General features: G+C 49.3%; 4 protein-coding genes across 10 annotated transcripts; 1 reads left to right on the top strand and 3 right to left on the bottom strand.

Annotated features, from left to right (window-relative positions):
* Positions 1 to 66: 66 nt before the first annotated feature.
* Positions 67 to 6,730, bottom strand: kif22 (kinesin family member 22). Of its 3 annotated transcripts, none has more exons than XM_084669321.1 (13): positions 6,574 to 6,730; positions 6,111 to 6,306; positions 5,727 to 5,854; positions 5,318 to 5,472; positions 4,998 to 5,207; positions 3,977 to 4,373; positions 3,667 to 3,802; positions 2,869 to 2,992; positions 2,634 to 2,796; positions 1,085 to 1,182; positions 677 to 877; positions 456 to 515; positions 67 to 320 (listed from the first exon to the last, which is right to left on the bottom strand). In XM_084669321.1, exons 2-13 carry the CDS (start codon positions 6,302 to 6,304, stop codon positions 291 to 293), a joined length of 1,896 nt encoding a protein of 631 aa, XP_084525447.1. In that variant the 5' UTR covers positions 6,305 to 6,306; positions 6,574 to 6,730; the 3' UTR covers positions 67 to 290. The 3 variants fall into 3 exon arrangements, with proteins under 3 accessions (XP_084525447.1, XP_084525449.1, XP_084525448.1); XM_084669323.1 differs by having other exon boundaries at positions 3,667 to 3,778; XM_084669322.1 differs by having other exon boundaries at positions 6,111 to 6,327; positions 6,574 to 6,710.
* A 130-nt stretch (positions 6,731 to 6,860) lies between these two features.
* Positions 6,861 to 9,044, top strand: pagr1 (PAXIP1 associated glutamate-rich protein 1). Of its 2 annotated transcripts, none has more exons than XM_084669330.1 (5): positions 6,861 to 7,249; positions 7,518 to 7,706; positions 7,910 to 8,240; positions 8,361 to 8,449; positions 8,657 to 9,044. In XM_084669330.1, the coding sequence occupies exons 2-5, from the start codon at positions 7,541 to 7,543 to the stop codon at positions 8,899 to 8,901; spliced, it is 831 nt and encodes a 276-aa protein (XP_084525456.1). In that variant the 5' UTR covers positions 6,861 to 7,249; positions 7,518 to 7,540; the 3' UTR covers positions 8,902 to 9,044. The 2 variants fall into 2 exon arrangements, with proteins under 2 accessions (XP_084525456.1, XP_084525455.1); XM_084669329.1 differs by lacking the exon at positions 6,861 to 7,249 and adding an exon at positions 7,271 to 7,423.
* A 32-nt stretch (positions 9,045 to 9,076) lies between these two features.
* LOC146259299 (ceramide synthase-like) lies at positions 9,077 to 18,237 on the bottom strand. Its single transcript, XM_084669328.1, has 8 exons — positions 17,952 to 18,237; positions 17,278 to 17,804; positions 15,610 to 15,808; positions 15,292 to 15,375; positions 14,032 to 14,254; positions 13,720 to 13,815; positions 12,528 to 12,637; positions 9,077 to 11,758 (listed from the first exon to the last, which is right to left on the bottom strand). Exons 3-8 carry the CDS (start codon positions 15,732 to 15,734, stop codon positions 11,506 to 11,508), a joined length of 891 nt encoding a protein of 296 aa, XP_084525454.1. The 5' UTR covers positions 15,735 to 15,808; positions 17,278 to 17,804; positions 17,952 to 18,237; the 3' UTR covers positions 9,077 to 11,505.
* A 794-nt stretch (positions 18,238 to 19,031) lies between these two features.
* Positions 19,032 to 25,841, bottom strand: mazb (MYC-associated zinc finger protein b (purine-binding transcription factor)). Of its 4 annotated transcripts, none has more exons than XM_084669324.1 (7): positions 24,778 to 25,841; positions 24,460 to 24,607; positions 23,823 to 24,217; positions 23,036 to 23,283; positions 22,311 to 22,383; positions 21,921 to 22,092; positions 19,032 to 21,613 (listed from the first exon to the last, which is right to left on the bottom strand). In XM_084669324.1, exons 1-7 carry the CDS (start codon positions 24,808 to 24,810, stop codon positions 21,282 to 21,284), a joined length of 1,401 nt encoding a protein of 466 aa, XP_084525450.1. In that variant the 5' UTR covers positions 24,811 to 25,841; the 3' UTR covers positions 19,032 to 21,281. The 4 variants fall into 4 exon arrangements, with proteins under 4 accessions (XP_084525450.1, XP_084525451.1, XP_084525452.1 ...); XM_084669325.1 differs by having other exon boundaries at positions 22,320 to 22,383; XM_084669326.1 differs by having other exon boundaries at positions 24,111 to 24,217.
* Between the last annotated feature and the right edge of the window lie 204 nt (positions 25,842 to 26,045).

Here is a 26,045-nt window from a genome sequence, read left to right as displayed (position 1 = left end):
GCTCCATGCACACACACATCCCAATTATTCATTTAAATGATTGAAAAATATTGTTTTGACACAAAATAAAAATTTGACGTTTATTGAAACGCAGTATATCGCCCCCAGGTGGAATACTGACATTACTGCAAAAACACCACAAGTTAAATTCTCAGACATTTATAATAAAAACAAAACACACAAGGGTAAAATACGATTATGTACAGAGAGTTTAGAGACAGTAAAATAATAAAAGTAGAATGAAACAAGTCATTCTTATAACTAAATAAAAGTTTACTGGAAGCAAATCATCACTTCCCCATTACGCTGAGTATGTTAGCCTGCAAAGAAAAGGTTGAAAATGAGTTAGTGAAACTAGCAGCTTGGAAATCAACAGGCACTAACCCTAACTGACAGGAAGGTGTCATGTTCCCCAGCAGCAGGTGAGGCTTCCAACACATCCCTGAGCCACCTACCTTCATGAAGGATGAGAACCTCTTAGCAGTGATGCCTTCTATCTTGGTCAAGTCCTCCACCTGGACAGGAAGTGACATCACCCTTTGTTCACACAATTTACCGGATACTTGACATTTAATTCATTTAGCAGACCAAAGCCACATACACCGCTTCAAAAGCACAAAACCAAGGCCTGGAAGAGCCGTCGGATGGTGTGTGGGTGGACAGTGTGTGTACTCACCTGTGTGAAGCAGCCGTTCACCTCCCTCCAGCCCAGGATCAGCTTGGCCTTCTTGTCTCCGATCTGCTGCAGGCTCTTGAGCTCCTTGAGAGAGCCGCTGTTCAGCACCTGCAGGATGTTCTGGCAGGATCGCTCCAGCACGGACGAGTCCAGGTGAGACTCCCAGCCACCCAGGCCAGAGTTCTCCTTCCCCTCTAGGGGCTAGGGGGCGAGAGACAGGAGAGAGAGACAGAGACAAGAGAGACAGAGAGAGAGGAGAGAACAGGAGGGAGACAGGAGAGGAGATCAGAGAGGAAACATAAACAGAACACATTTTACACAGTTCCACCCCTCGTGTCCCTGCAGTAGGACCCAGACAGCGGCTCTTGTGATCATGCTGCGTGTGCAGTAACCCAGCGGCCTGGCTACCTCTGCCTGCTCCAGCAGCTTCTTGCCCTCGCTCCTCTTCAGACACACGGACGTCTTGTGGACCAGGGCACACGGCTGGAGAGACTGCAGCTGGCTCACTGTGGAGGCAGGACAAAGGCTGTCACACACACACTACAGGGCTTACATAACTATGGGGTGGTAGTCAGCAGCGTGTGGGGTGGTAACTTCTCTTATCCTTTTAACGTGGATAGAAAAAAAAACTACAGGTTTGTTTGTCTGACCTCAAATCATTTAATTGAAGACACAAAAATAATAAGATTTCCCCCCAAAATATATCCATGGTAGATGCTGTGTTGAGACAGTGTTCATCCCTCATCCTCCTGCTGCCATCTCTGACCTGAGGGCGTTAGATCACACTGGGTCTCTAATCAATAACCCGATTGATGATCCTGCAAGATGAAAGCAGTGGCTAGGTTTCATGTTGGGCTGCAGCTAACGTGCTTGCTTGTTCAAGCTGAACAGAGCCCACAACAACCTGATGCCAAAAACTGCTGTTTCAGCATTCTCCTCCTCCCTCCATCTCCTCCCCTCCCCTCCCATCCTCCCTCTCCCATCCTCCTCCCCCGCCACCCATTCCTCTCCCGCCCCCCATTCCTCCTTTTCCTCCCGCACTGCCCTCCCTCCTCCTGAACAGGATCCCTCTGCACCAGCAGCTTGGTGGAATGTGATCCCGGAGCAGACCCTGGGGAGCAACTCTAGCCTGGAGGAGAAGGCCCCCTGGCAGACCTGCCCCCCTCCTGCCTCACACAGCAGGGCTGCTGGGAAGTCTGTGGGAGGACAGGGGAGGCAAGCTCCTGCTGACAGCTGCACTAACACGCTGCATGGGCCCATCAGGCTCTCAGCTGCAGCACGACTCAAGTTTTAGAGGTCAGCGCTAGTCCTGACCCTGCAGGGGGTCAGCGCTGGTCCTGACCCTGCAGGGGGTCAGCGCTGGTCCTGACCCTGCAGGGGGTCAGCGCTGGTCCTGACCCTGCAGGGGGTCAGCGCTGGTCCTGACCCTGCAGGGGGTCAGTGCTGATACTGACCCTGCAGGGGGTCAGCCCTGGGACTGACCCTGCAGGGGGTCAGCGCTGATACTGACCCTGCAGGGGGTCAGTGCTGATACTGACCCTGCAGGGGGTCAGCGCCGGTCCTGACCCTGCAGGGGGTCAGCGCTGGTCCTGACCCTGCAGGGGGTCAGCGCTGGTCCTGACCCTGCAGGGGTCAGCGCCGGTACTGACCCTGCAGGGGGTCAGCGCTGATACTGACCCTGCAGGGGGTCAGCCCTGGGACTGACCCTGCAGGGGGTCAGCGCTGATACTGACCCTGCAGGGGGTCAGCGCTGATACTGACCCTGCAGGGGGTCAGCGCCGGTACTGACCCTGCAGGGGGTCAGCGCTGGTCCTGACCCTGCAGGGGGTCAGCGCTGGTCCTGACCCTGCAGGGGGTCAGCCCTGGGACTGACCCTGCAGGGGGTCAGTGCTGATACTGACCCTGCAGGGGATCAGCCCTGGGACTGACCCTGCAGGGGGTCAGCGCTGATACTGACCCTGCAGGGGGGATACCACGGCCTGCTGCTTGCTGGGCCGGGCAGCGGTGGACTGCTTCCTGTGCAGGGGGGGCAGCATGCTCCTGAAGAGGGGCTCTGTGTGGCCTGGCTGGCCCAGCTCCCGGGCTCTGCTCTCTAACTGCTGCTGCTTCTTCTTCAGCTCCTGCAGGGACAGCAGTAGGTTAGCAGGAGGTTCAGACACAAGGAGCTGGCTGGCTGGGGTGTGAGGGTGTACCTGGATCTCCTTTTTGGACTGAGCCATGGTCTGGACGAGGTTGAGTCGCTCCCTCTCTGGAGACCCCATCATCATCTTCTCAAGTGCAATCAGCCTGTCCAGTACTGACTGCTGGTCGGAGGGGCTGGAGGAGGGAGGGGGCAGAGGATGGGAGACTATCAAAGGATGATCAGACATGACATACTAAAAGCCCCCAGCAGTGAGAGGGTCCAGGTAGTATAACCCCCCAGCAGTGAGAGGGTCCAGGTAGTATAACCCCCCAGCAGTGAGAGGGTCCAGGTAGTATAACCCCCCAGCAGTGAGAGGGTCCAGGTAGTATAACCCCCCAGCAGTGAGAGGGTCCAGGTAGTATAACCCCCCAGCAGTGAGAGGGTCCAGGTAGTATAATACCCCCAGCAGTGAGAGGGTCCAGGTAGTATAACCCCCCAGCAGTGAGAGGGTCCAGGTAGTATAACCCCCCAGCAGTGAGAGGGTCCAGGTAGTATAACCCCCCAGCAGTGAGAGGGTCCAGGTAGTATAACCCCCCAGCAGTGAGAGGGTCCAGGTAGTATAACCCCCCAGCAGTGAGAGGGTCCAGGTAGTATAACCCCCCAGCAGTGAGAGGGTCCAGGGGTGTGTCTCTCCCTGAGGGTCCAGCTGGCAAGGCAGAGCCAGAGAGAGAGGCAGGGAGAGACTTCCTGTCAGCACCAGCTACCAAATCCTGGCCTACCACACAGAGACCAAGACCTGTTAAGATGCTTCCCCTGGGACAGGGCATGATGGGAAATGTAGGCACCGTGTGAGGGCAGGGATTCCAACCTGTTTGTTTGTGTGGACGGTGAGGGGACTTCCTGGTTCTTCTTCTTCTTCCCTTCTTTGAGTTTCTTCTTCTGGGGCTCTGGGGCCTCCTGCTCCTCTCTGGAGCGCTTCACTGCAGAGCAGAGCACAACAGCACCTTCTAGGGGTCACGACCAGCTACATCTGTCAAACCTGACTTACGCTAACATCGATTACTTCAAATATAGTGATTCATAAATTGTATACATACACACACTATATGTATTCACTAAATACACACACACACACATTTCATTGAAACATCAGAGCTAGTTCTGCTTTTTCTCCTCACCTTGTTTAGTCGGCACGGCGACCGTCTCCCTGACGAAGGGCCTGTTGACGACCTGCTTGGACTTGGCGGCGAAGTTGAGCGCCGTGAAGGTGTCAAAGTAGAAGGTGTACTCAGGCGCGATGTTGGTCACCATGACTGCGTGGGCGGAGCCCCCCAGGGAGTCCTGCAGGAGGCGTGTGAGCTTGCTGTCACGGTATGGCACACGGCAGGAGCCCCCTGCGTTCAGGGAGTCCACCACCTTGCTGAGGGTGAACAGAGACAGGTTGATGGCCCCGCTCTCCTTCAGGCGCAGACCCTGGTTGCCCGTGCGCCGGTTGTCCTCCGAGCCGGCCAGGTCCACCAAGTACAGCTTCCCTGTCTGCTGGCGTCCGGGGGAGCAGTGCTGAGTGCGCACCACCTGGGGGAGGTGGGGTGGGTGGAAGGTGGAGGGGGTGGAAGGTGGAGGGGGTGGAGATGTGAGGGAGGACAGAGCAGTGATGGAGACAGAAGAATTGGGGGGCAGTTTGGAGGGTTGGGGTGAGCAGTATGATGGAAAAGGATGAGAGGAGGAGGAAAAGAGGAAGGTAAGAAGAGACATCAGACTGACTCGACCAGAGAAGAGATGCTGATTACCTGACCAGCTCAATACCATGTCTCTAGGATGACTGATAGCGATAACCATAAAAATGCTTAATATCGGCGCAGATAAATCGGTCAACCCCAAGTATAACCCCCCAGCAGTGAGAGGGTCCAGGTAGTATAACCCCCCAGCAGTGAGAGGGTCCAGGTAGTATAACCCCCTAGCAGTGAGAGGGTCCAGGGGTGTGTCTCTCCCTGAGGGTCCAGCTGGCAAGGCAGAGCCAGAGAGAGAGGCAGGGAGAGACTTCCTGTCAGCACCAGCTACCAAATCCTGGCCTACCACACAGAGACCAGGACCTGTTAAGATGCTTCCCCGTGATGGGAGACTCAGATACACTCCATTTGTACGTCTCTTTGGAAAGACAACGAAAGAAATAGGATGGGGTGAGTTTGATTTGAACACCTTGATAAGCAGCACGGCGTGGCTGCGGCTGGAGCGCTGGTTGAGCTTGGTGGAGGCTGTGGTGCGGTTGAGGCTGGCAGGAATGAAATGGGAGTCAAACTCAGAGAAGGAGTGGAGGGTGGTGTGGGTGAGGCCTGGGATGAGGATGTTCCTGTCCTTATCCTCGCGGATGGGAAGGTCCTGGGTGCTGGGGGAGAGCAAGTCCAACACCTGGACACAGGGAGAGGGTACAGCTCAGTGGTTACAGTTGGGGGGAAACGGGCTCTACACAAACAACATCAGGTTTTTGTGGCGGCGACAGACCCTGGTGTGGCTCCTACCTTCTCATTGTAGATCTCCAGGTAAGACATGCCCACAACGTAGTCCCAGCCGTCTCCCCCTCGCTCTCTCCCCCGGACCAGCTGGAACACCTCCCTCACCGCCCGCGGAATCACACCTGGCTGGGCCGGGCTGCCCAGCATGGTGTGGGTCTTACCTGCAGATGGGAGGAGGAGGGGGGAGAGGAGGAGGAAGAAGAAAGAGTAGGAGGAAGAGGGGGATGCAGGGAGAAGTCATGTTGAGAAATAGGTTCAAATTCCACCTGTACCTCAATTTAAGCAAAAAACGCACTGTGAGAAATGTACTTCTTAAAACTTGAAAATTAGTCTGAGAGACAGGTTTAACAGCAGCTGGGACGCTGAGAACATCGAGATTTCATAACATCAAAAGTTCAAACATGCCGGTATATACCTGCTCCTGTTGGTCCATAGGCGAAGACGCTGGCGTTCTGGCCGTTCAGCACGTGCGGTAGGATTGGCTTCACCGACGAGAGAAAGACCTCTTGCTGTGTTGAATCTTCACCGTGGAACACGTCAAACCTTATCGGATTTTACACCGATCATTACTAAGATTTAACTCAGTGGTAGAGCACTGCAGGCCTAGAGCTCACAGGTGCAAACCCCATCCCCAATGTTGAAATAAAAACGTCTCAAATTAACACAACCACCCAGTGTGGTACAGTCGTAACCCTGAGGGGAACCACAACCACCGTATTCATGACCACAAAAGCCTTGAGCGTGAACAAAGTTCACACAAAACAAGCGATTAAATGATGTTGTGAAAGCGGACACTCACTGGTATTGTAGCGTCTCTGTAGCGTTCCTCCAGTTGGTTATCTCCAAGCTCTGGGGCCCGGTCCCTCTGACACACGGCCCCTCGTTTTTCTCATCTTGCTTAACCATGTACGGTCGCAGCCGGACAGCAACACGAACTCGAGACGACGACTTGGAGCTCCCTGCACCATCGCTCACGGCCACACGCTGGGCCATGTCTGTGAAACGTTTCAATTTAGCTGTCGGTAAAAAATATCCCTTGAAATTGTATTACTAACTAGCAGTATAATCAAACTAAAGTTGTACAGACGATACATAATGAGTTTTTTTTTCATGTAGCAAACACAACATATTCTAATTAGCAACGTCGGCTACGTAGTACGTTGAACTCCACAACAGATCATCGGCAGCTAGCAACGCTAAACTTCTCTGAGCTAGCTATGTAGTTTGTTCGAAGACAAAACGTATACACGTTTCAAACTTACTTTATAAACTGAAACCGGTAGAGATTGGCTGTGTTTGCTCTCTAAGCCTTTTAAAACATGGTTATCTGAAGTGATATCCTAACTAAAGCAGCCACACGACAGAACCAGGCCTTCCTTCCGCCAAATTATTTTCAAACACTGCAGTTCTGCTGAAATGCTCCAATCAGCATCGACGACAGGTCTGCCCAATAGGAATGACGCATACACGTTCTCTACCGCTTTGCATCTGGGTTAAACCAGACATTTTCTGACCATACTGTGTGAGTCAGATTAGATCTGGTTAGATTACTTTTGAATTAAACATATGCTTTACCTTAACCTTATGATTAAAACTATAACTGTGATAAATTACACATTTTCTTTGGGCCTGATTTGTATGATCGGTTGGGTTTTATCCGTGGACGTTGCGTTAAAATTGGACTTGTATGTCATGTGGATAGTTTCACTAAGAACCTACGTTACACACGAGCGATCCGTATTTGTGAAGATCATGGGTAGGGAGTCGCGAGCAGCACTGACTGGAGTCCGGCTTCCCAAAATGGCGCTATGTTTATGTATATGACCGTGTGCGGTTGTTTAGTTGTGTGGACTGATCCATGTATCCATTGTTGAAGATAAAACGTCAATGCAACCGGTTTTATCTGCGAGACGTGCGTGCACCGACGATTTTATAAAGGTAAAAACTGTTGTTCAGAATCCCTAGAATATGATACCGGTGCTTTTAAGTTAGCTACGGCTAGCTAGTTAACCTAAGTGATCAGTACCTGTAGATATAGGCTACCATCCGCCAGCATTCAGTAGCAACATTTGTATTACACTGATTCACACAAAGTCATGCAGTTGTCCAAAGGTATGTTTGAGTTGCTCTACCACATACGTTGTCTAAATCGGTCGTGCAACGTTTCCGACATTTTCCCCACTCAAACCTGTTCCTGTGTTTACAGCCATAACGTCCACACCTCAGACGATGCAGGCCGCGGAGGAGACGGACTCCAGCACGCTCAGAGACGGCATCGAGCAGCTTGGAGTGGCGGAGACGGCGCCCGGAGGAGAGGATGAAAGTGTTCAGGAAAGAGAGGATACTGGACTGGCGACCACAACAGGAGACGAGACGAAATCAGACAGTGTAAAAAGTATGTTTTTAATAAGCATAATTTACACAATAGCCGTTGAGTCGAGCCTCTCTGAACTAAATAATGTTGATTTAGCTGAAGCTTATCCAAAGCGACGTGTGTGTTTAGTCCCCCCCCCCCCCCCCCCAGGATGAGGTGTTTAGTCAACACTGACCCCCCCCATACCTTCTTCTTACCTCCCACCTACCTCACTGTCCTCTCAGCCGGGGACCTAGAGGACGGCGCCATGGATGAAGATGGGCAGAATGAGGAGGTTCAGAAGGACAAGGACATGGGTGGAAAACAGGCATTGGGGGAGGACGGGGAATGGGAGATTGCTTACAGCGATGACGAAATGGAAGACCCCAAAAACTGGATGCCGCCTCCTGCTGAAATCAAAAGACTGTACGAGCTGCTCTCTAAAGAAGAGAGGCTGGAGCTGAACTTCGAACCCTTGCCCCGGCGGCCGCCGACACCGGAGCGCACGCCGTCACCCGAGAGGGACGAGGAGGAGGCGGCGGCCAGGGAACGAGACCAGGAGGAGCGCGAGCGCAAGTCAGTGGCTCATCGGTGTCCTCCCGTGTTTCTATGTTTTAATGTTTATTCCCAAATCGTTTGTTTGAAGACTGCACCTGCCTCAAGACATGCTGTTTAAAGCTTTTTTTATTGTTTCAGGCCACCAACACCAACAGAGTTTGACTTTGACGAAGAGCTGACACAGGCGACTCCAAAGAACTCATTCATCAACCGGCGCAGAACCCCAGGTATAACGGCCTCACAGCCGGCCTCCTTGACGGGAGGTTGGGATCACCAAGCAAAAAGTGATATTAATGAGCTAATAACTAAACTCACCATTAACCATTCAAAACAATAAAAGATCCTATACCCTTTACCGCATGTAAGCGTTCAGTAGGCACGCTAAATGTCTACTATTTTCTGCAAATTGTTTGTGAATTCTTATTCCTGCTCAGGCTCCTCCGCGCGTTCTTCTGTGAAGAGAGAAGCCCGGTTGGACAAGGTGCTGTCGGACATGAAGCGCCACCGTAAACTGGAGGAGCAGCTTCTGAGGACGGGGAGAGATCTGTTCAAGAGCGAGAAGAGCCGGCCGGGGCCGGAGGAAGCCCTCTCCCCCAACAGCCAGAAAGAGCGGGAGAAAGAGAGGGAGCGAGACAGCAATCCAAGCACCATCTTCTCACCAAGACAGAGGCGGTACTGACGGCCTCATCAAGACGGACCTTACGCTAAGAGAGTTGCCGGGGCTCTCACTCACAAAACTTGAATTTTATATATGATGCATTTTTGTATGTTTTCTATGACTGTGTTTTGTATTCGTGTAATAAACATTTTACTCACGATGAATAGGGTTGTGTTGATGAAAGACTCAGACAGCGTTTAGGACAGAGGAGTATATTTTAGCGTTTGAGTAACAACAGCCTTCAGAAAAGGGCCAGAAGCATATAGTATATAATACGTATGCATAATAATGCATTCAAACCCACAAATAAAACCAAATAAATAAACAATAAATAATTAATTACAAATAAATAACAAGCAGTGGAATATACAGTACTTCAGTTACTTTTTTACCCTCAATTGTCAAGAAGCAGTAAGCTGTGAATGAACTGAAGAGATCGCATTTTTCTTAAACAGCTTCTAAGGGAGAAAATAGTCACAGTTGTCCGATATTTGAGCACTTACTGCCTTTTATCATTCAGATCATAGTAATATACATTATCAGTCATATTTAATTGCCAGATTATTAGCGAAACTCAGATTATTAGTGAAAATAGCTAGTGTTCATGGAACATCGGCCTCAATGCAAATGACTCAGAAGTATAGAAAACAAAGTTAATAAAAGAACACAACAGCAGAAAGAGACTGCTAAAATCCGTTGTGTCTGTTAGTCACGTTCTACAGTCAACTTTAAATGTTGTTAAGGTGTATTGTTAAACTTAATACGCTCAAAGTCATCAGCAAACTGCAACAACTTAAAAATGTCCCTTTTTGATGAAATACTAAATCTTTATGGGCTCCTACAGAGCAATTTGAACCAATTTGATAGTTGTGTTTTTGAGATGCACTTCCAGTAACTATTGTACAATACATGGAATTCACTGGACTACAGTCTCACCATTGGCTATGCAAACTGCTCAAATACTCTCACTCAAATCAACTACCCTAGTCAGTTGGCCTTTTTCAAGTTAATTTCTACACTGGACAAAGTAACACTGTTGCAAAGTGGATGGGTAAGTGTTTTGTGTACATTGAATTCTGTCATAACTGTCGTAAGGTGAGAGGATGCTACGGCTAGTGTAGCCTAGCAGACCAGCCTGACCTCACTTCCTTTTCCACCTGACTTCACTTCCTGTTTCACTCGACCCCAACACAGGTGCCAGGCAGGTCAACAAGGCCCAACTCTAGAACTACTGTTTTAAGAGATCAAAGATGTTATCAAAGTAATACAAAAAAAAAAGAACTGTCACAAATAGATGTTTGGGGAAACCAAAAAACACAACCTAAACCATGTAGCTAACACTGATGTGTAAATGACATGTACCATTTTTAACATCTGCTATGTACACGGCTTCCGTCACTTTTCAGTCCAAGGAAAACAGCCCCTCTTCCACCTCTCAGATGAGAGAGCAGAAGGGAGCACGAACAGCTCCGACTGAGAATAAGGCAGCAGAATACAGTCTCATGAGCTCTCCCTTCCACACAGTCTATAGACCACGCAGTCTCCAGACCACAGTCTATAAACAACGCAGTCTCCAGACCACAGTCTATAGACCACGCAGTCTCCAGACCACAGTCTATAAACAACGCAGTCTCCAGACCAGTCTATAAACCACGCAGTCTCCAGACCACAGTCTATAGACCACACAGTCTATATAGACAACGCAGTCTCCAGACCACGCAGTCTCCAGACCACGCAGTCTCCAGACCACGCAGTCTCCAGACCACGCAGTCTATAGACCACACAGTCTATAGACCACACAGTCTATAGACCACACAGTCTATAGACCACACAGTCTATAGACCACACAGTCTATAGACCACACAGTCTATAGACCACACAGTCTATAGACCACACAGTCTCCAGACCACACAGTCTCCAGACCAAACAGTCTATAGACCACAGTCTATAGACCACACAGTCTATAGACCACACAGTCTATAGACCACACAGTCTCCAGACCACACAGTCTCCAGACCAAACAGTCTATAGACCACAGTCTATAGACCACACAGTCTATAGACCACACAGTCTATAGACCACACAGTCTATAGACCACACAGTCTATAGACCACACAGTCTATAGACCACACAGTCTATAGACCACACAGTCTCCAGACTGCTTAGTGACAATGACAGACTATACAGGGGATACATAGAGGAACACCAGCAAGACTAAATACTGCTTAGTCAGAATTGGTTACTAAGCTGAATGAGGCCTTCTATCTACAGCATGGTAGTAACATACAATATAATACATTCCTAACTGCCACTGCCCTCCACACAGACAGGGGGAGCTACACCCAGGGTCACTGTCTAACTGGCTGTGCTGCATTCAGGCTTCCACTCTCAAAACTCAGGGCATGGATCAGAGCGCCAGACAATGTTTAATGTGAATTCAAAGTGCAAACATTCCCTTCATTTCCATGAATAACCCTTCACCCCCTTTGTTTGTTTGCAACAAGTACAACACTATTTGAGGCATTTCCTAGTTCTGTTTCACAGTCTGCTACCACTTCTCCGCCCTACTCACCTTCTCTTGTATCTTGTTACATTCTCCCTCCCTCCCTCCCTCCCTCCTCCGCCCTAGTGAGTGGTTGACTCCGGCTCCGAGGGACAGCTACTGTAGCCATTGGCTGACTGTGGCAGGGCGTGTCCGTCCGAGTCCGCCTTCTTGGGCGTGGGCCTCCGAGAGCGGGCCGCCCCGGTGAAGAGGCGCAGGGCCCCCCTGCAGATCAGGGTGAACCAGTACACCTGGGGGGCCATGAGGAGGCCCGCCCCAAGGTTACACTGCCACGACACAGAGAAGGGCACCTGGAGGAAGGGGATGGAGGCGTACCTGGGGGAGAGGACGAGGAGGAGGGGAGGAGAGGGGAGGAGGGGAGAGGACGAGAGGAGGGGAGGAGGGGACGAGGAGGAGGGGAGGAGGGAAGGAGGAGAGGAGGACAGGAGGAGAGGAGGAGGAGAGGGGACGAGGGGAGGGGGAGAGGGGAGGAGGAGGGGACGAGGAGAGGAGATGGACACATGGTCAACACATACACACTTTGACTGGTGCTACAGAAACCCATCATCATTTGGTTAGAGATCGTTCACGCGTGATGGTTCATATTAGTATGATTACAAAGGTGTGGTTAGGATCTTAGGATTGATCTACAGAGAAGAAATCACAAGCGGGTTATCTGTGTTAGAAAAACCAACCCTCTACTGATGTTCACCTTACCAAGTTTCCCAGACTAAGATGTCTGACAAACAAGCTGAGATGTTCATGACCTCAGTGATTACAGCTCAGCATGAAAGAGACAGACACAGAGACAGACAAACAGAGATAGACAGACAGAGAGAGAGAGAGACAGACAAACAGAGACATACAGAGACAGACACAAGAGACAGACAGAGACAGACAGAGAAACAGAGAGACAGTCAAACAGAGACATACAGAGACAGAGAGAGACAGACAGAGAAACAGAGAGACAGACAAACAGAGACAGACAGACAGACAGACAGGGAGAGAGACAGACAAACAGAGACAGACAGACAGACAGACAGACAGACAGACAGAGAGACAGACAGACAGACAGACAAACAGAGAGAGACAGAGAGAGACATACCTGCCGTAGGCGTAGTAGAGGTAAGGGAAGAGGAGGACTCGACAGATGAAAAAAGTGATCAGCATAGTAGCCCCATTCACTTTATGCAGGAGAGTGTGCTGCTGTTTGTACTGAGGACAGGAGAGGGCCAGGAGAGAGGACAGAGAGAGAGAATGAGACAGAGAGGAACCCGCCAGCAAGTCCAGTTTGGTGAGAAGCAGAGAGAGAGTTAGTGTGGCGCTACATGAACCCTGAGGAGGGGCAGAAGGAGAGCGACGTGACCCTCATGCTTCAGGGTGTGCTGAGCAACACTGTCCCACAGAGCACATCCTACAACACATGGAGACACCTCCACTCCCTCTCAGGTTCTAGCTTCTCTGTTGTTAGACTCTCTCCCAGAGAACACTCAGAGCCTGGCATTCTTCACCCAGGGACACGAGCAGGCTTCTGAAATGCCAAGGCTTTTAGCCGTGTGTTTATCACAACTCCAACACTGCTCTGCAGACATGGGGGGAGCAGCTGACATCATATACACTGTTAAATCCAGTCGTAATACTGGAGGCTATATTCTGCTGTGAGAGCTTTAACAACACAGCTACATGTGAGTAAGCATCCTTCTAAGCTGTAGCCTGTGTTCCAAAGAGTATCATGCTTCTTTTATGCAGTCTAAAGCAGCTGGGTGTGTCTGCCTTTTATGCAGTCGGCTGGAGCTGTGTTGTTACTGCAGGCCGTTAGCAAGAGAACACATCCCTAGTGCAGAGGAAAGAGTGAGCTCTCCAGTGAGAAGGTGACAGACTGGATGACAGGCATGTGCAGGGCTGTGTGACCTGATGACCTTTGACACCAGGGACAGATGCACCGCTTGGAACACAAACACATGATGACCTGAAAACAACAGATCTGGGAGCAATCTAGAATGGGAGAATTGATGGGAAGTGTCTATCTAATCTAGAATGGGAGAATTGATGGGAAGTGTCTATCTAATCTAGAATGGGATAATTGGTGGGAAGTGTCTATCTAATCTAGAATGGGAGAATTGATGGGAAGTGTCTATCTAATCTAGAATGGGATAATTGGTGGGAAGTGTCTATCTAATCTAGAATGGGATAATTGGTGGGAAGTGTCTATCTAATCTAGAATGGGAGAATTGGTGGAAAGTTTCTATCTAATCTAGAATGGGAGAAGTGTGCAGGTGAGCGTTGGAGGGTCTGACCTGGATGAGGATCTTGCCCAGGCAGACAGACGGGGTGCTGATCTCAGCCATGAACATCAGGCCCTGGAAGTAGTCCCCTTTCCCCTGGCGCCAGAACTGCAAGAGACAGGAAGTCACCATCCCAACATCCTGTCCAGCCTACCAGTGTGTGGGTCACTACCTCTCAGGTATTACCACTTATGACACATTAAGTAAAAATACCTAACATTGTTGACAGAGGCAGAGCTATGCATCACCACGAACAGTCCTGAAGCTACCAGCTCAGTCCATCACAGACTCACTACACCCCTGCGCTACAGCGGCGACAGTTACCACGGAAACGGGGAAGCAGACGGTGACCATAACGACGTGGTGTAGCACCATGAGGAACTCCCGGCGGAGGTAGCTGGCCAGGACCTTTCCCAGTCGCAGGGGCCCAACCTCCTGCTCGTGACCTTTGACCTGCAGCTTGTACCAGTAACACATGTACATAGCGTAGATGTCGTAGACGAAGTAGGGCACAGCAAACAAGATGTAGGCGCTGGTCAGCCAATGCCTGCAAACACGGATGAGGAGGGGCAGGGTGTAGAGGAGGGGCAGGGTGTAGAGGAGGGGCAGGGTGAGAAAAGAAGTGGCGCACACATGGACACATAAAAACAAACTGGATCTAATATCCCTGCTGGTGGCTAAACTGGATCTTATATCCCTGCTGGTGGCTAAACTGGATCTTATATCGCTGCTGGTGGCTAAACTGGATCTAATATCCCTGCTCGTGGCTAAACTGGATCTAATATCCCTGCTCGTGGCTAAACTGGATCTAATATCCCTGCTGGTGGCTAAACTGGATCTAATATCCCTGCTCGTGGCTAAACTGGATCTAATATCCCTGCTCGTGGCTAAACTGGATCTAATATCCCTGCTCGTGGCTAAACTGGATCTAATATCCCTGCTCGTGGCTAAACTGGATCTAATATCCCTGCTGGTGGCTAAACTGGATCTAATATCCCTGCTCGTGGCTAAACTGGATCTAATATCCCTGCTCGTGGCTAAACTGGATCTAATATCCCTGCTCGTGGCTAAACTGAAGAAGACTTGGAGCTCTTAGAGCTTTTATTGAGTGAAGAACAGTCTGACAGAAACAACAGTGTCCTGGTCTAATCATCTGCCGTCCTTTTCCAACACTCGGTCAACGGGCCAGGACAGTGTTCATCCTGGTCGCTGGCGGACTGTATTTAAAAAACCTGGCCTCAAGTTACAAACATCTACAGTGTGTAGAAACTGAATTTATCTTTATATAATCTCTTTGTTCACCCATTTAGTCAGACTGCTGAGGACTCTTGATAAGGGATGTTGTTGTGAATGTACTTGGTGTTGCGCCATGGTCCACGGCAGCCAATCATGTGAGAGCATTCACAAATAAGTTTACAGCTAGCCCTATCACTAGGTCCAGCTCAGTGGTAGAGTATCTGACTGCAGATCTGCAGGTTCGAATTCCCCCCTGTACGTCATGTTGTGTGTCAGCATATGCAAAATGAACCCATTATCAGCTTGCTCCTCATGCTCCTGAGAGGAGACAGTGATGTACGTCCTTACTGGTCCTCGATGATGTCCTCACAGGAGGAGGCGATGATGAGGCCTGCAGTGGAGGCCATGATGGCCTGTATGGATGACACCAGCCTGCGACAGGAGGGGTGAAAGGTCACCTGGTCAGGTCAGTATGTGACAGCCTACGGAGGAGGCGTCCTCACTCTGTACAACACAGACACATCACTACTCCCTCATGAAGACATGAACTACAAGCAAACACATCAAACCAATATTCACCAGACAATAACACTGTTGCCAGTGAGGAACTTTTAACTTTACTTTATTATATCTGAAAGAAATAAAGTCGTTGAGTTCCTCCCCCACCTGGCAGAGACGATGACGGCATCTCCCTCGCTCCAGCCCAGCCAGGGCAGGTGTTTCAGGCACTGCTTGGACAGCAGGAAAAGGCCTGGGAAGAACACGGTACCGGCCGCTAGCACGCTCAGCATGGCTCCTCTGGGCTGGTGGGAGGCGCGGGTCAGCTGGCTGTCTGCTCCTGGAGATCTGCTCCTCAGTCACTCCGCTGCAAACACACAAGAGACGTCTATAAAGATGCATTTTTAGGGGTATTACCGCCTGTATTATTTTACTGACAGAGTTATTATGGAAAAGACAGGAAATGGAAAAGAGAGAAACATGCCATGGCCTCAGTCTACACGGGGCATGAATATGTTGGTTAGGAGACACTGGCCACGGGTCAGTCCACCTGCGAAACACAGCGGGGGGGTTCTCTCGGTCCTGACCCTGCTAGCCTGGTATCACCACTAAGGAGTGCTTGTCTGGAACCCCTCAGTTTATTATCGATTTCCAAGGGGCGTTATTGACAGGCGCAGACTCCGCAAAATGCCTCTGGAAGCTATTTGATAGAGCTGGATGGATACATCCAATCAGCACAACAAAACGTCATCTTGGATGTTTACAAAAATGCTTCAACTGCACTCCTCTGTACAGTGAAACTCACCTCATATAAAAAAATTGTTGTGATTGCCCCAGCCCTTTTCATGCCAGAGTGAAATCTGTTTTGATGGGAGGGTGTGGGTGTCCAAACCCGTCTGCTAGAGCAGATAAACCATGAGCTTGCATATAGATCTGGTTCCCAGTCTGGTCCCGTGTTTGAGCCAAAGCGACGCTTAAGATCAAGTAAGGCAGAGGAAAGGGAGCGACGATACCAAAATAGCGCCGGTGAGGCGCTAAGAAGAGGGCATTAGTTCAATTAACAAAAGCGTCAGAGGGGAGTTGGGGTGGATGGTACTGATGGTGCCGCTGTGGGCTCGTCAGGAGGGACGGCCATTGATGAGGCGCCCCATTGTGCGGCTAGCATGTCAGCGTTAGCCCTGTAAGGTCATCTGACAAACATGTGGGTTAGTTGTCTTCGACTAGGTAACCCTAAATACCCCACATCTGCAGCATACGCAATGCGCTATCTTGATCGCATATATTAAATACGAGTCTTGCTCAAAAACAAAGATCTTAAACCAGATAGCTAGCCGGTTGTTAATCGGCTTGTTTCATACATAACTAGCACCACACGGTCGATATATCTTGTTCGCTCACTATGTCTGATAGATAGCTGGAAAATTAAGTGTCTATATTTAATGGGAATTTGTTTTTAATTAAGTAGTTGTATTGTTGCTGTCTACCATGCAAGCTAAGTAACTTGCTGGTTGCTGGCAACGTTGGGATTATAAAAGGAGTTTTAGCTGGCTGCCTACGGCTAGCTAGTTAGCATATTAACACTCCCTTTGTCTGCCATTTAATATTATTAAACATACCCAAAGTTCACGTTATATATAAATAAAATATCAGTTAACTACGAACAGCATCCAGTTGCAACAACTGACAATGTTCCATTGTGTGGCCTAGCTAAACACGCTCTGTATAGGTAGCGAGTAGCCGTACTACTGTAAGCCTAAACAAGATGAGGCTAGCTCTACTGCTAACACGACTTTCTAAAGCACGAGTCGAAATGAATGGAGGGTATAGGGAACTTACATTGATGTTCCACAGAGTCCAGTCAACGTGTCGAAGCTCGTGTCCAGGACAAAGCCGTGAATGAAGACCCGGGGGAATCGGCCAGGATGATCCACATCTTTAGTTGAGCGACATTTTGGGAACTGCTAGCCGGTTAGTTCTATCGCAGGCTCTGCCAGGGTTTCCAGATTGCTGAGGTGAGGCCGGGTCGGCAAGCTAGCTAGCCAACTAGCGTGTGTAAGCTAACGGTAGGTAGCTACCACTACACCGTGCCCGTTTAGTCCCGTTCTTCAAGAGTAGAAAAACTGACAGCCTTTTATTACAAATGTGGAAGGCGGTTAATATTAACAACACAAACAACCGTCTGTGTCGTTTGAGGTGGCTGCGAAGTTCTCCTGCCGGCTAGATATAGTGGGAGATAACGTTGTCTTGTTTGGCCAAACGGGGCAGAGCTTCGATGTGAAGATAAACGTGGTCTGACTGAATGATCCGTCCCATGAGCTCACCGCAAGCTCTGGATCTGCATTCCGCCTCACTGGCGATTGACCCTGTTAAACACAATACTCATCATTGTATGATATTTCGAAATAAATGCTCAAGTTGTATTTGAATAACCCAAAAGACAACTCAGCCACGATAGCGACCGGTCTTTGTCTCCACAAGGGGACATGAACGTATGTCAAGTCTAGACTGACCTCCAAAACAAACCGTCTGTGGGTGATCAGTATAAATCACAAGTCTTTGTATGGCAAAAAAAAAAAAAACGATTATACTGTGGAAACACATGGATATTTGTATATTAAAAAGTTATCTGATCGAATCTGACAGCATTACGGGCCATATCCAGACAACGGGATACAATTAGGATTAGTGAATTGCCAAGGTAGCTTTACAAAAGTTACGTTTTTATTGACAGCGATAATGATTAATCACACTGAACCGTTTCAAGACTGACATGTTGGTAGAACCTGGGGCAAAGGCCCATGTCACGTCAAGCCACGTGATTGTGGACTTTAGAACAGCAGTACGCCTAGAGACAGAGCCTGTTGATACATTGGACACCACGATGGGATATGGATTAGTGTCCGCCCTTCAAGCCGCTTTTGATTTGTATCTAATAATCAAATCAAATCATCAAATCAAATTTATTTGTATAGCCCTTTTTACACGCAAGCATGTCACAGAGGGCTAATAATGTATAAATAAATACATGTATTATTAACAGTATCATAAAATAATCTGCTGATTTACCTTCAGATGTATCAGGTTGATAATTAGATACTAGCGTAGCAGCCGTATTTTAAAATGTCACAATATTATTTTTTTTACAAAACTTGTTAAAGGTTCCACATGCTTTTACATGTGACAAAACTAAAGACCTTTATAGAAGTGAGATGCGTTAGGTTGGATTTGGAAGTGCCAGATGTTCCAATAAATTGGGTCAACATTTTTTTTAATTTTTTTTTACTTTTTGCAGATAGACAGACTAGTGTGAGAGCACAGTATTTTCATTATGATTATTTTGAGTGTTTATGCACACTGTGGGATTACCTACCATCCAGCGGCTCACATTATGGCAGGGCCGTAAGCCAGACACTGGTTATGCAATGTCAGAGGCCAAGGTTATTTGCTTCTCTAAAGACGAGGCCGACTCACGAGGGAAAACACACATCCACCTTCCTGCCGGGGTCTCGTCTGCAGGGCGCACGTGACAACGCTCCAACAGCTTTTCACATTTGTCGTCAAACACACAAGTTAGGACACAAAGATCACCCTTTACTCTTTTAACTTTTAATAGTCAAAATTACAAAATAATAACATGATCTCTACTCATCTACAAAATCATAACATATTCATGACGGTGGTAAGCATCAATGATTTTTTTTTTGTTGCTCTAACAGCTGTTCATAGACATGCATACTGTTGAGAAATATAAAAATATAAATATAAAGACATCCCATTAATATTCTTAATGAATCCATGACTAAGATTTAAAATAGTTCAGAATAAAATAATTAAAATGCAGTTGAGTACAATAAGGCATTAAGATGTATCGCAATAGATGTCGTTTCTAAAGTAGAGGTATTATTTTTTATTAGCTTAATGCAGAAAACCTAAAAAATAACTTTATTTAATTACTATTTTTCTCAACAGGAAGAAGAAGTTTCCAAATTAAGTTATTCTACTTTTTTTAGATAACATACCAACACTAAACTGATTAAATGAAACACTCCAGTACAAAACCAGGATTTGTTGAAAGCATACTACCCCAATCAAACACAGTACCAAGTTCCTGGATATGCTTATCATACCTGACCTTTGACCTTATAAGCCCTTCCTTGACATCACACAATAACCACAAAAAAAGTCAAACAACCAAAAATATCACAAGAGATTTCTCCTCAGGCTGGTGGAAGCGATATTATAAGTTGCGTTTCACAACGCTATGTGCTATACACGTCTAACTCTAATGAAGGGGTTACGCAATGGTACACAGCCGCTAACAGAGGACTATGGTAATGACAGTTACAAGCAAATAAACAGGGAGGGAAAATGGTACAGTTCATTTGAATAAATTAACACTATTTCTTTAAAACAATCCAGTTTAAGGGGGGCACTAGCTTCGTTTTTGCAGTGAAAATTCATCCTTAAAAGCACAGCAAATTACTAGCCAGCTTACGATCATGCAGATGGTTATTCTGTGTGAAGGTCCACACGTGTCTCTCCAGCAGTTACGAGTGTTCCTGTTGTTTGTTAAACGTGGTTAAACCCAGAGAGGAAGACGCAGCACAAAACAAATCAATTTAGATCTTTGCCAGAACATTCTTAATTTTAACACATTTTGAACGCTTTAAGGTGCTAGACGCTCTTCATTGGCAGTTGCTTGAACCTTGAACCGATCAGTAGCCTTCTAAAAAGCAGGCCCAACTGGTGCACCCTTCTCCTGTAGGTAAGAAACAACAGCAGCCATCTCTCCAGACACATGCAGCCAACACAGACTCCTCTGTATCACGGCCTGGCCTATTCACTAAACACAGTCCAGCCCTCTGGTCTCAGGTAAAGGGCTTATACTCTTCTACTCGTCTATCCCACCCAGAAACCTCCACCCTTCACACCACCCTGCTACAGTTCTTCATTCTTCACCTCTTCCTACAGAGAGGTCATTCACGGCTTTGTCCTGGTACTCCATTAGAGAGCTAACCCATGGAGCTAACCCAGAGGGCTAACCCAGAGGGCTAACCCAGAGAGCTAACCCAGAGAGCTAACCCAGAGAGCTAACCCATGGAGCTAATCCAGAGAGCTAACCCAGAGAGCTAACCCATGGAGCTAACCCATGGAGCTAACCCAGAGAGCTAACCCATGGAGCTAACCCATGGAGCTAACCCAGAGAGCTAACCCAGAAAGCTAACCCAGAGAGCTAACCCATGGAGCTAACCCAGAGAGCTAACCCAGAGAGCTAACCCAGAGAGCTAACTCATGGAGTTAAGACGAGAGCTGGCTGATGTGAGACAGTACATACGGCTCTATAGACCTGCTGAGAGAGCAGGCTCTATCAATGTAGACCTGCTGAGAGAGAGCAAGAGGCAGAGGGGGAGAGGGGAGGAAGGGGGAGTAATACAGTATACGTTCACAAGACCACAGTTTCACTGGACTCCTGACGGCTGTGAGACTTCAGCAACATGAGGACGATAAACCAGGTCCATGTTTGTTCCTTAATAGTGTCAGTAATGTTTTCCTACAGCCATTAAAATATGTCCTCATCCTCTTCCTACGTTCTCCACCTTCTCCCCCTCCACCCCTCTCACTGTCTGGCTCCACAAGGTTAAGGACGGGGGGGGGATGTCTCTGCTAGCTGTGGGACTGGGGTGAGGTTTGGGCTGAGGATTGGGGGCTGAGGGTTAGATGGTGAGGTTAGGGGTCTGCTAGCTGTGGGTCTCTGGGGTGAGGGTTAATGGGTGAGGTAGGGGGGTGAGGGTTAGGAGTGAGGTTAGAGGTGAGGGTTAGGGGGGTGAGGGTGGGGTCTGCTAGCTGTGGCTCTGGGGGGCGATGCTGGAGCAGTCTGTGACCAGCAGGTCCACCACGGCATTGCCACTCACGTAGATGGTGGGGGTGGTGACCATGCTGGCCAGCGAGCTGCTTGCCGGGCTGGAGGTGGCCGGGCTGGGTGCTGCCTGGCTGCTGCTGTGGGTCCCCATGTGGCCCTGCAGCTGGGTGGGAGTCTTGCAGTGCACCCCACATAGCTGGCACACCAGGACCCCCCCGGCGGCCGTGCCCCCAAACCCTCCCGCTCCCTCCTTCCACTCCTGGCCGTGGTGCTTCTGGGCGTGGACGCGAAGGTAGGTGAGCGTGGTGAAGCCTGTGGAGGGGGAAAGGATTAGTGAGCAGATCTCTGGATCTCGTAACAGAACAGAGGAGTTGCTTCACGACACCTTTGACATCGTTCATCTGAGTCGTTCTACTCACAGGAACACACAAATACTGTATGTTGAAAGTACAGCAGATAATAAAGGATCAGAAGTGCATAGTTGACTGTAGCACCGTAAGTTAAAAAATAAGCCTTAATGTTTACGCATAGGCTTCCTTAAAAAGGAAGATTTAAACTTTATAAATATAAAAATCCATGATGCCTTATGAATTATTTGTAAACCCATTGCGACACTCACTGCGGTTACAGAGATGACAGGCGTGGTGCTGTGATTGGTTGTGCACCCTCATGTGATCTGTGATGTAGGCTGCTGATAGGAGCTTTCCACAGATGTGACAGGGGACCTTCTCCTCGTGACGAATCATGTGAGCCCGGAGGCGGTCCCTCGTGGCGAAGCTGGACTCGCACGTCTGAACAGACAGAGAGTGATGAGGAACGAGCTGTCGTCAGTTCAAACACAGATGGAGGGTAACCCCTGCAGCCTGTGGAGTAGATCGCTAGCGTAGCTGATGCTAGCATGCTAATACATCTGACAGCAAGGTTAAGGTATTAGAGAAGCACGTGATAGCTGTCTTGGGATGATGATAACAGTGTTCTGAAGTGTAAAAGGAAATTAAAAAGCACAAACATCAAGTACCGGACACTTGAAGGGTCGTTCGGAGGAGTGGACCTGTCTGACGTGGCTGTTGAGGTGGTCAGGCCTGGAGAGAGAAACACAACTGCATCACATCCTCATATCCTCACATCCTGACATCATCACATCCTGACATCATCACATCCTCACATCATCACATCATCACATCCTGACATCATCACATCCTCACATCATCACATCCTGACATCATCACATCCTCACATCCTCACATCCTGACATCATCACATCATCACATCCTGACATCATCACATCCTGACATCATTACATCTCAGCAACACAACCAGGTTCTCTCACACACACCCAGGGATACATCGTTTCCTTGAATTCTCCATGTAACATTAAGCTGCAGAAGCACATTTGATTCAGGATAGGTCGCTAGGAGACATTCAAGAGGATCAGGATGAAGAACAACACATGAACAACACATGAATAACACATGAATAACACATGGCTTGTACTTGTTTGAGATGGATAATAAACAAGAAGCTAGGCAGGAAAGAGATAAGTTGTTCCTCTGAGCTGAGCTATCTTCTCCACCTCTGACCTCACAGGATGTTTACTCTAACCTCAATCGACCTGTCACATCTCTCCTCCCCCCTCTTCTGCCTCTCTCCCCCCCCCCCCCTTTTTGTTCAGGTGTATGAGGTGATGTCATGGTATGAACTTGTTCCTTCAGTGCTGCCTGAGGTGTAGCTGACCTAGAGAAGGCCTTGGAGCAGTGAGGGCAGACGTAGGGCTTCTCCACGCCCCCCTGGTGGGAGCGGACGTGGTGGCTCATCCTGTCCTTCCTCTTGAAGCGCTGCTGGCACACTGGGCAGGAAAAGGGCTTCTCGTCCGAGTGGGACAGCCGGTGGCGGTTCAGGTGGTACACGTCCCGAAAGGCCTTCCCACACGTCTCACACGCATGGTTCTTACGCACTGGGTTAGGGTTGGGGTTAGCCGGACGCTGAGAGAGGGAGGGAGGGAGGGAGGGAGGGAGGGAGGGAGGGAGGGAGGGAGGGAGGGAGGGAGGGAGGGAGGGAGGGAGGGAGGGAGGGAGGGAGGGAGGGAGGGAGGGAGGGAGGGAGGGAGGGAGGGAGGGAGGGAGGGAGGGAGGGAGGGAGGGAGGGAGGGAGGGAGGGAGGGAGGGAGGGAGGGAGGGAGGGAGGGAGGGAGGGAGGGAGGGAGGGAGGGAGGGAGGGAGGGACAGAGAGAGGACAAACTTACAGTACTCATGCAGCTGAGTAAGAATGACAGAACAGAGTGGGCTACTGCCAGATTGAAACATCCGTCTAGTAAATCTATTCCAACATGCTAAATTGCCTAAACTGGAACAACAAGGCTTTTCTACAAGCACAGAAAACGTGTTTCTGTGCTGCATCAGACCTCCAGTCACCCTGTCCAGGAGGCCAGGGGACCACATGCAGGGGAACCCCGGGTCTCACACAGGACCCCGGAGAACCTGGAGAACCTGGAGAACCTGATCTCCACACAGCCCTCACCCACCTGTCCTGTCGCCCCGGCGGCCATGACAACAGCAGCAGGAGGACCGTGGGGGTTGTTAACGCTAGCCACTACGCTCGCCATGGCAACGCCGTCGCCAGCCTGACTACCCAGAGAGGTCTGCTGGGGGGCCAGGACGCCAGGAGGGGGGAGAGGGGGAGGGATGGAGAGGTGGAGCAGGGAGAGGGGGACCGGGTGTCTCTCTGGCCTCCCCCCAGCCAGCGGCGAGGAGCTGGCCCCCCCCTCCTTGGCCCCCTGCGGCTGCGCGGGCGCCCTGCCCTTCATGCGTACCCCTGTGTGGACTGACTGGTGCCGCCGCAGGTTGTAGTTGTTCTTGAACTGCTTGCTGCAGATGCCACAGATGTGGGGCACGCGGGCGGAGCGAGATGCTGCCTTCACTGGAGGAGGAGGGGGGAGAGGGCGTGAGGGAGAGGGGGGGAAAGGAGGAAATACAACAGTCGCATCATTAGTTATGAATAGTAACTAGGTAGATGTGGCATTGTGTACAAAAAATCCCTCATCAAAAACACGAGCTTGTATTAAGACACTCAACACTCGTGTTTTTTGGGTGTGGGTGGGCAAACATTAGAAGGGATTTCCTCATACTGCACACTTAGCAACATGCTAACTCAGTTCTCACCTGGTGTGGGTTCCTCGCTGAGGGCGGCGGTGTCCACGGTGGAGGGGGGCTGGCCCATGTGCTCCGGGGGAGGGGTCTGGGGGGAGCTCGTGTGCACCGGTAGCAGCTCTGATTGGAGGTTTCCATCCTGGTTTTGGGTGGGAGTATTCTGCAGGAATAAACACAGGGCCGTCGCCAAACGTAAACAGAAGACACTGGTCTGCGCCTCTGCTCCAGGAGAGACACTGGAACAACATGTCAAAGCAGCGAGGCTAAGCGCCGCTGGCCCTCTATGGGCGCACACACTCACACGGCTAGTGGTCGCTTAGGAGCGCTTACCTGGAAGAGGAAATTGCTCCACGCAGCATCCATTTTGCGCCAGTGATGAGGAGTATAAACTCAGCTAAGTAATCCTGATAGAGACACGAGGGCGAACCGTTGGCATTCTTTTAATAGCCCTGTTGACGAGGGGCTGAAAACTCGTCTGTTGGCTATTCAGGCCCAGCAAAATAGTAGGTTTCTAGACTATCCGAAAACAACATGCAGGTATCAAAAATGCAGTTCGCAAAAATATTTTTTTTCTCACTGAGGTATTCAAGCAATTAAAATTCACGCAGGCGTTTCGGTTTAGCTCCAAAAGACTGCCTGAGTGAAACTGGCCAGCTGCAATGGTGCCCTATTTGTCTTAGACTTTGGTTTCTAACTTTAATTTATTCACTGTTAGGATTTAGAAACGCGTATATGACAGCAATAATGACAGTCAAATAAAATATCTTTGCGCCAAAAAAATCTATGTTATTTCTACAACCTTAGTCAAACATAATACATCTCAAATGTAATAAATGCACTTTACACATAATAACTAGTATCAGTGTTATAATAAACGCATTTGAAATAGCAGTAGTCCATGCTTTTAATTTATGAATCTATTTTTCCGATTTCCCCCAATAGGCCAGTGGGGTGTTTGTCGAAGCCTCGTTGTTGGATTCGAGCCCTGACCCTGGCGAAGAGCGCTCGCGCCGGGCCGCTGCCTCTCGCTCCACCTCGGCTGTTCTATTACGAGGATGTCATCTTTCTTTTTTTATCGCTCGCTCTCCCTCCTCCCTCCCTGTCTCTTTCTTCCTTTTCTTTTTTAATTCCTCTTTCTTCTCCCCCTCCTCTCCTTTTCTCGCACCGCTATGTCCCAGTTGCTCTTAAAGGGATGGTATTTCTCGTTGGACACCCCCTTTCATTTCCGTCTCCCTCAATGGAGCATATCCTCTCCGCCCCTTCCTACTTCGGGGGTTTCGGCCGACAGAATTAGCACTAGCCTACAGTATTTTTCAGACCGTCGGAAATAGACCTCGCTCCTGTAGCTATATGGAGCTTAACCACGGCAGCCGCGCGTTACAACGTCGAGAAAAACATTCCATTAACGGAAAACGACAAGCGCATCTTAAAGGGTATGGCGCGCGACGCATTTCTGGATTCTCTCGAGGTACGATGATGTCAGACTCGCATATAGAACAGACGACAACAAACACAGTAAAGCCATACCACATTCGAGAGGCGACAATGAATACAATAATCATGTTGACATATTTAACGATCTCACAAGGTGAATACAA

The sequence above is a fragment of the Hypomesus nipponensis genome, chromosome 13 (assembly GCF_054491055.1).
Source record: "Hypomesus nipponensis isolate SF chromosome 13, ASM5449105v1, whole genome shotgun sequence".
In the NCBI taxonomy this organism is placed as follows: domain Eukaryota; kingdom Metazoa; phylum Chordata; class Actinopteri; order Osmeriformes; family Osmeridae; genus Hypomesus; species Hypomesus nipponensis.
Note: the sequence above shows the minus strand (reverse complement) of the source record. Positions and strands in the feature narration are given on the sequence as shown.

Excerpts from the sequence above, each read along its gene's own strand:
- LOC146259299 (XM_084669328.1), bottom strand. The coding sequence starts at position 15,734 with ATGCTGAGCGTGCTAGCGGCCGGTACCGTGTTCTTCCCAGGCCTTTTC. Across the intron at positions 15,376-15,609 it reads GCCGTCATCGTCTCTGCCAG|GCTGGTGTCATCCATACAGG; the intron begins GTGGGGGAGGAA and ends CTCCTGTCGCAG. Across the intron at positions 14,255-15,291 it reads GAGGACATCATCGAGGACCA|GCATTGGCTGACCAGCGCCT; the intron begins GTAAGGACGTAC and ends CCGTGTTTGCAG.
- mazb (XM_084669324.1), bottom strand. The coding sequence starts at position 24,810 with ATGGATGCTGCGTGGAGCAATTTCCTCTTCCAG. Across the intron at positions 24,608-24,777 it reads GGAGCAATTTCCTCTTCCAG|AATACTCCCACCCAAAACCA; the intron begins GTAAGCGCTCCT and ends TTATTCCTGCAG. Across the intron at positions 21,614-21,920 it reads CTGTCATCTCTGTAACCGCA|GCTTCACCACGCTCACCTAC; the intron begins GTGAGTGTCGCA and ends CCCCCTCCACAG.
- pagr1 (XM_084669329.1), top strand. Across the intron at positions 8,241-8,360 it reads CAGGAGGAGCGCGAGCGCAA|GCCACCAACACCAACAGAGT; the intron begins GTCAGTGGCTCA and ends TTATTGTTTCAG. Across the intron at positions 8,450-8,656 it reads CAACCGGCGCAGAACCCCAG|GCTCCTCCGCGCGTTCTTCT; the intron begins GTATAACGGCCT and ends ATTCCTGCTCAG.
- kif22 (XM_084669321.1), bottom strand. The coding sequence starts at position 6,304 with ATGGCCCAGCGTGTGGCCGTGAGCGATGGTGCAGGGAGCTCCAAGTCG. Across the intron at positions 5,208-5,317 it reads TGGAGATCTACAATGAGAAG|GTGTTGGACTTGCTCTCCCC; the intron begins GTAGGAGCCACA and ends CCCTGTGTCCAG. Across the intron at positions 1,183-2,633 it reads CGTGGTATCCCCCCTGCAGG|TGAGCCAGCTGCAGTCTCTC; the intron begins GTCAGTATCAGC and ends CTGCCTCCACAG.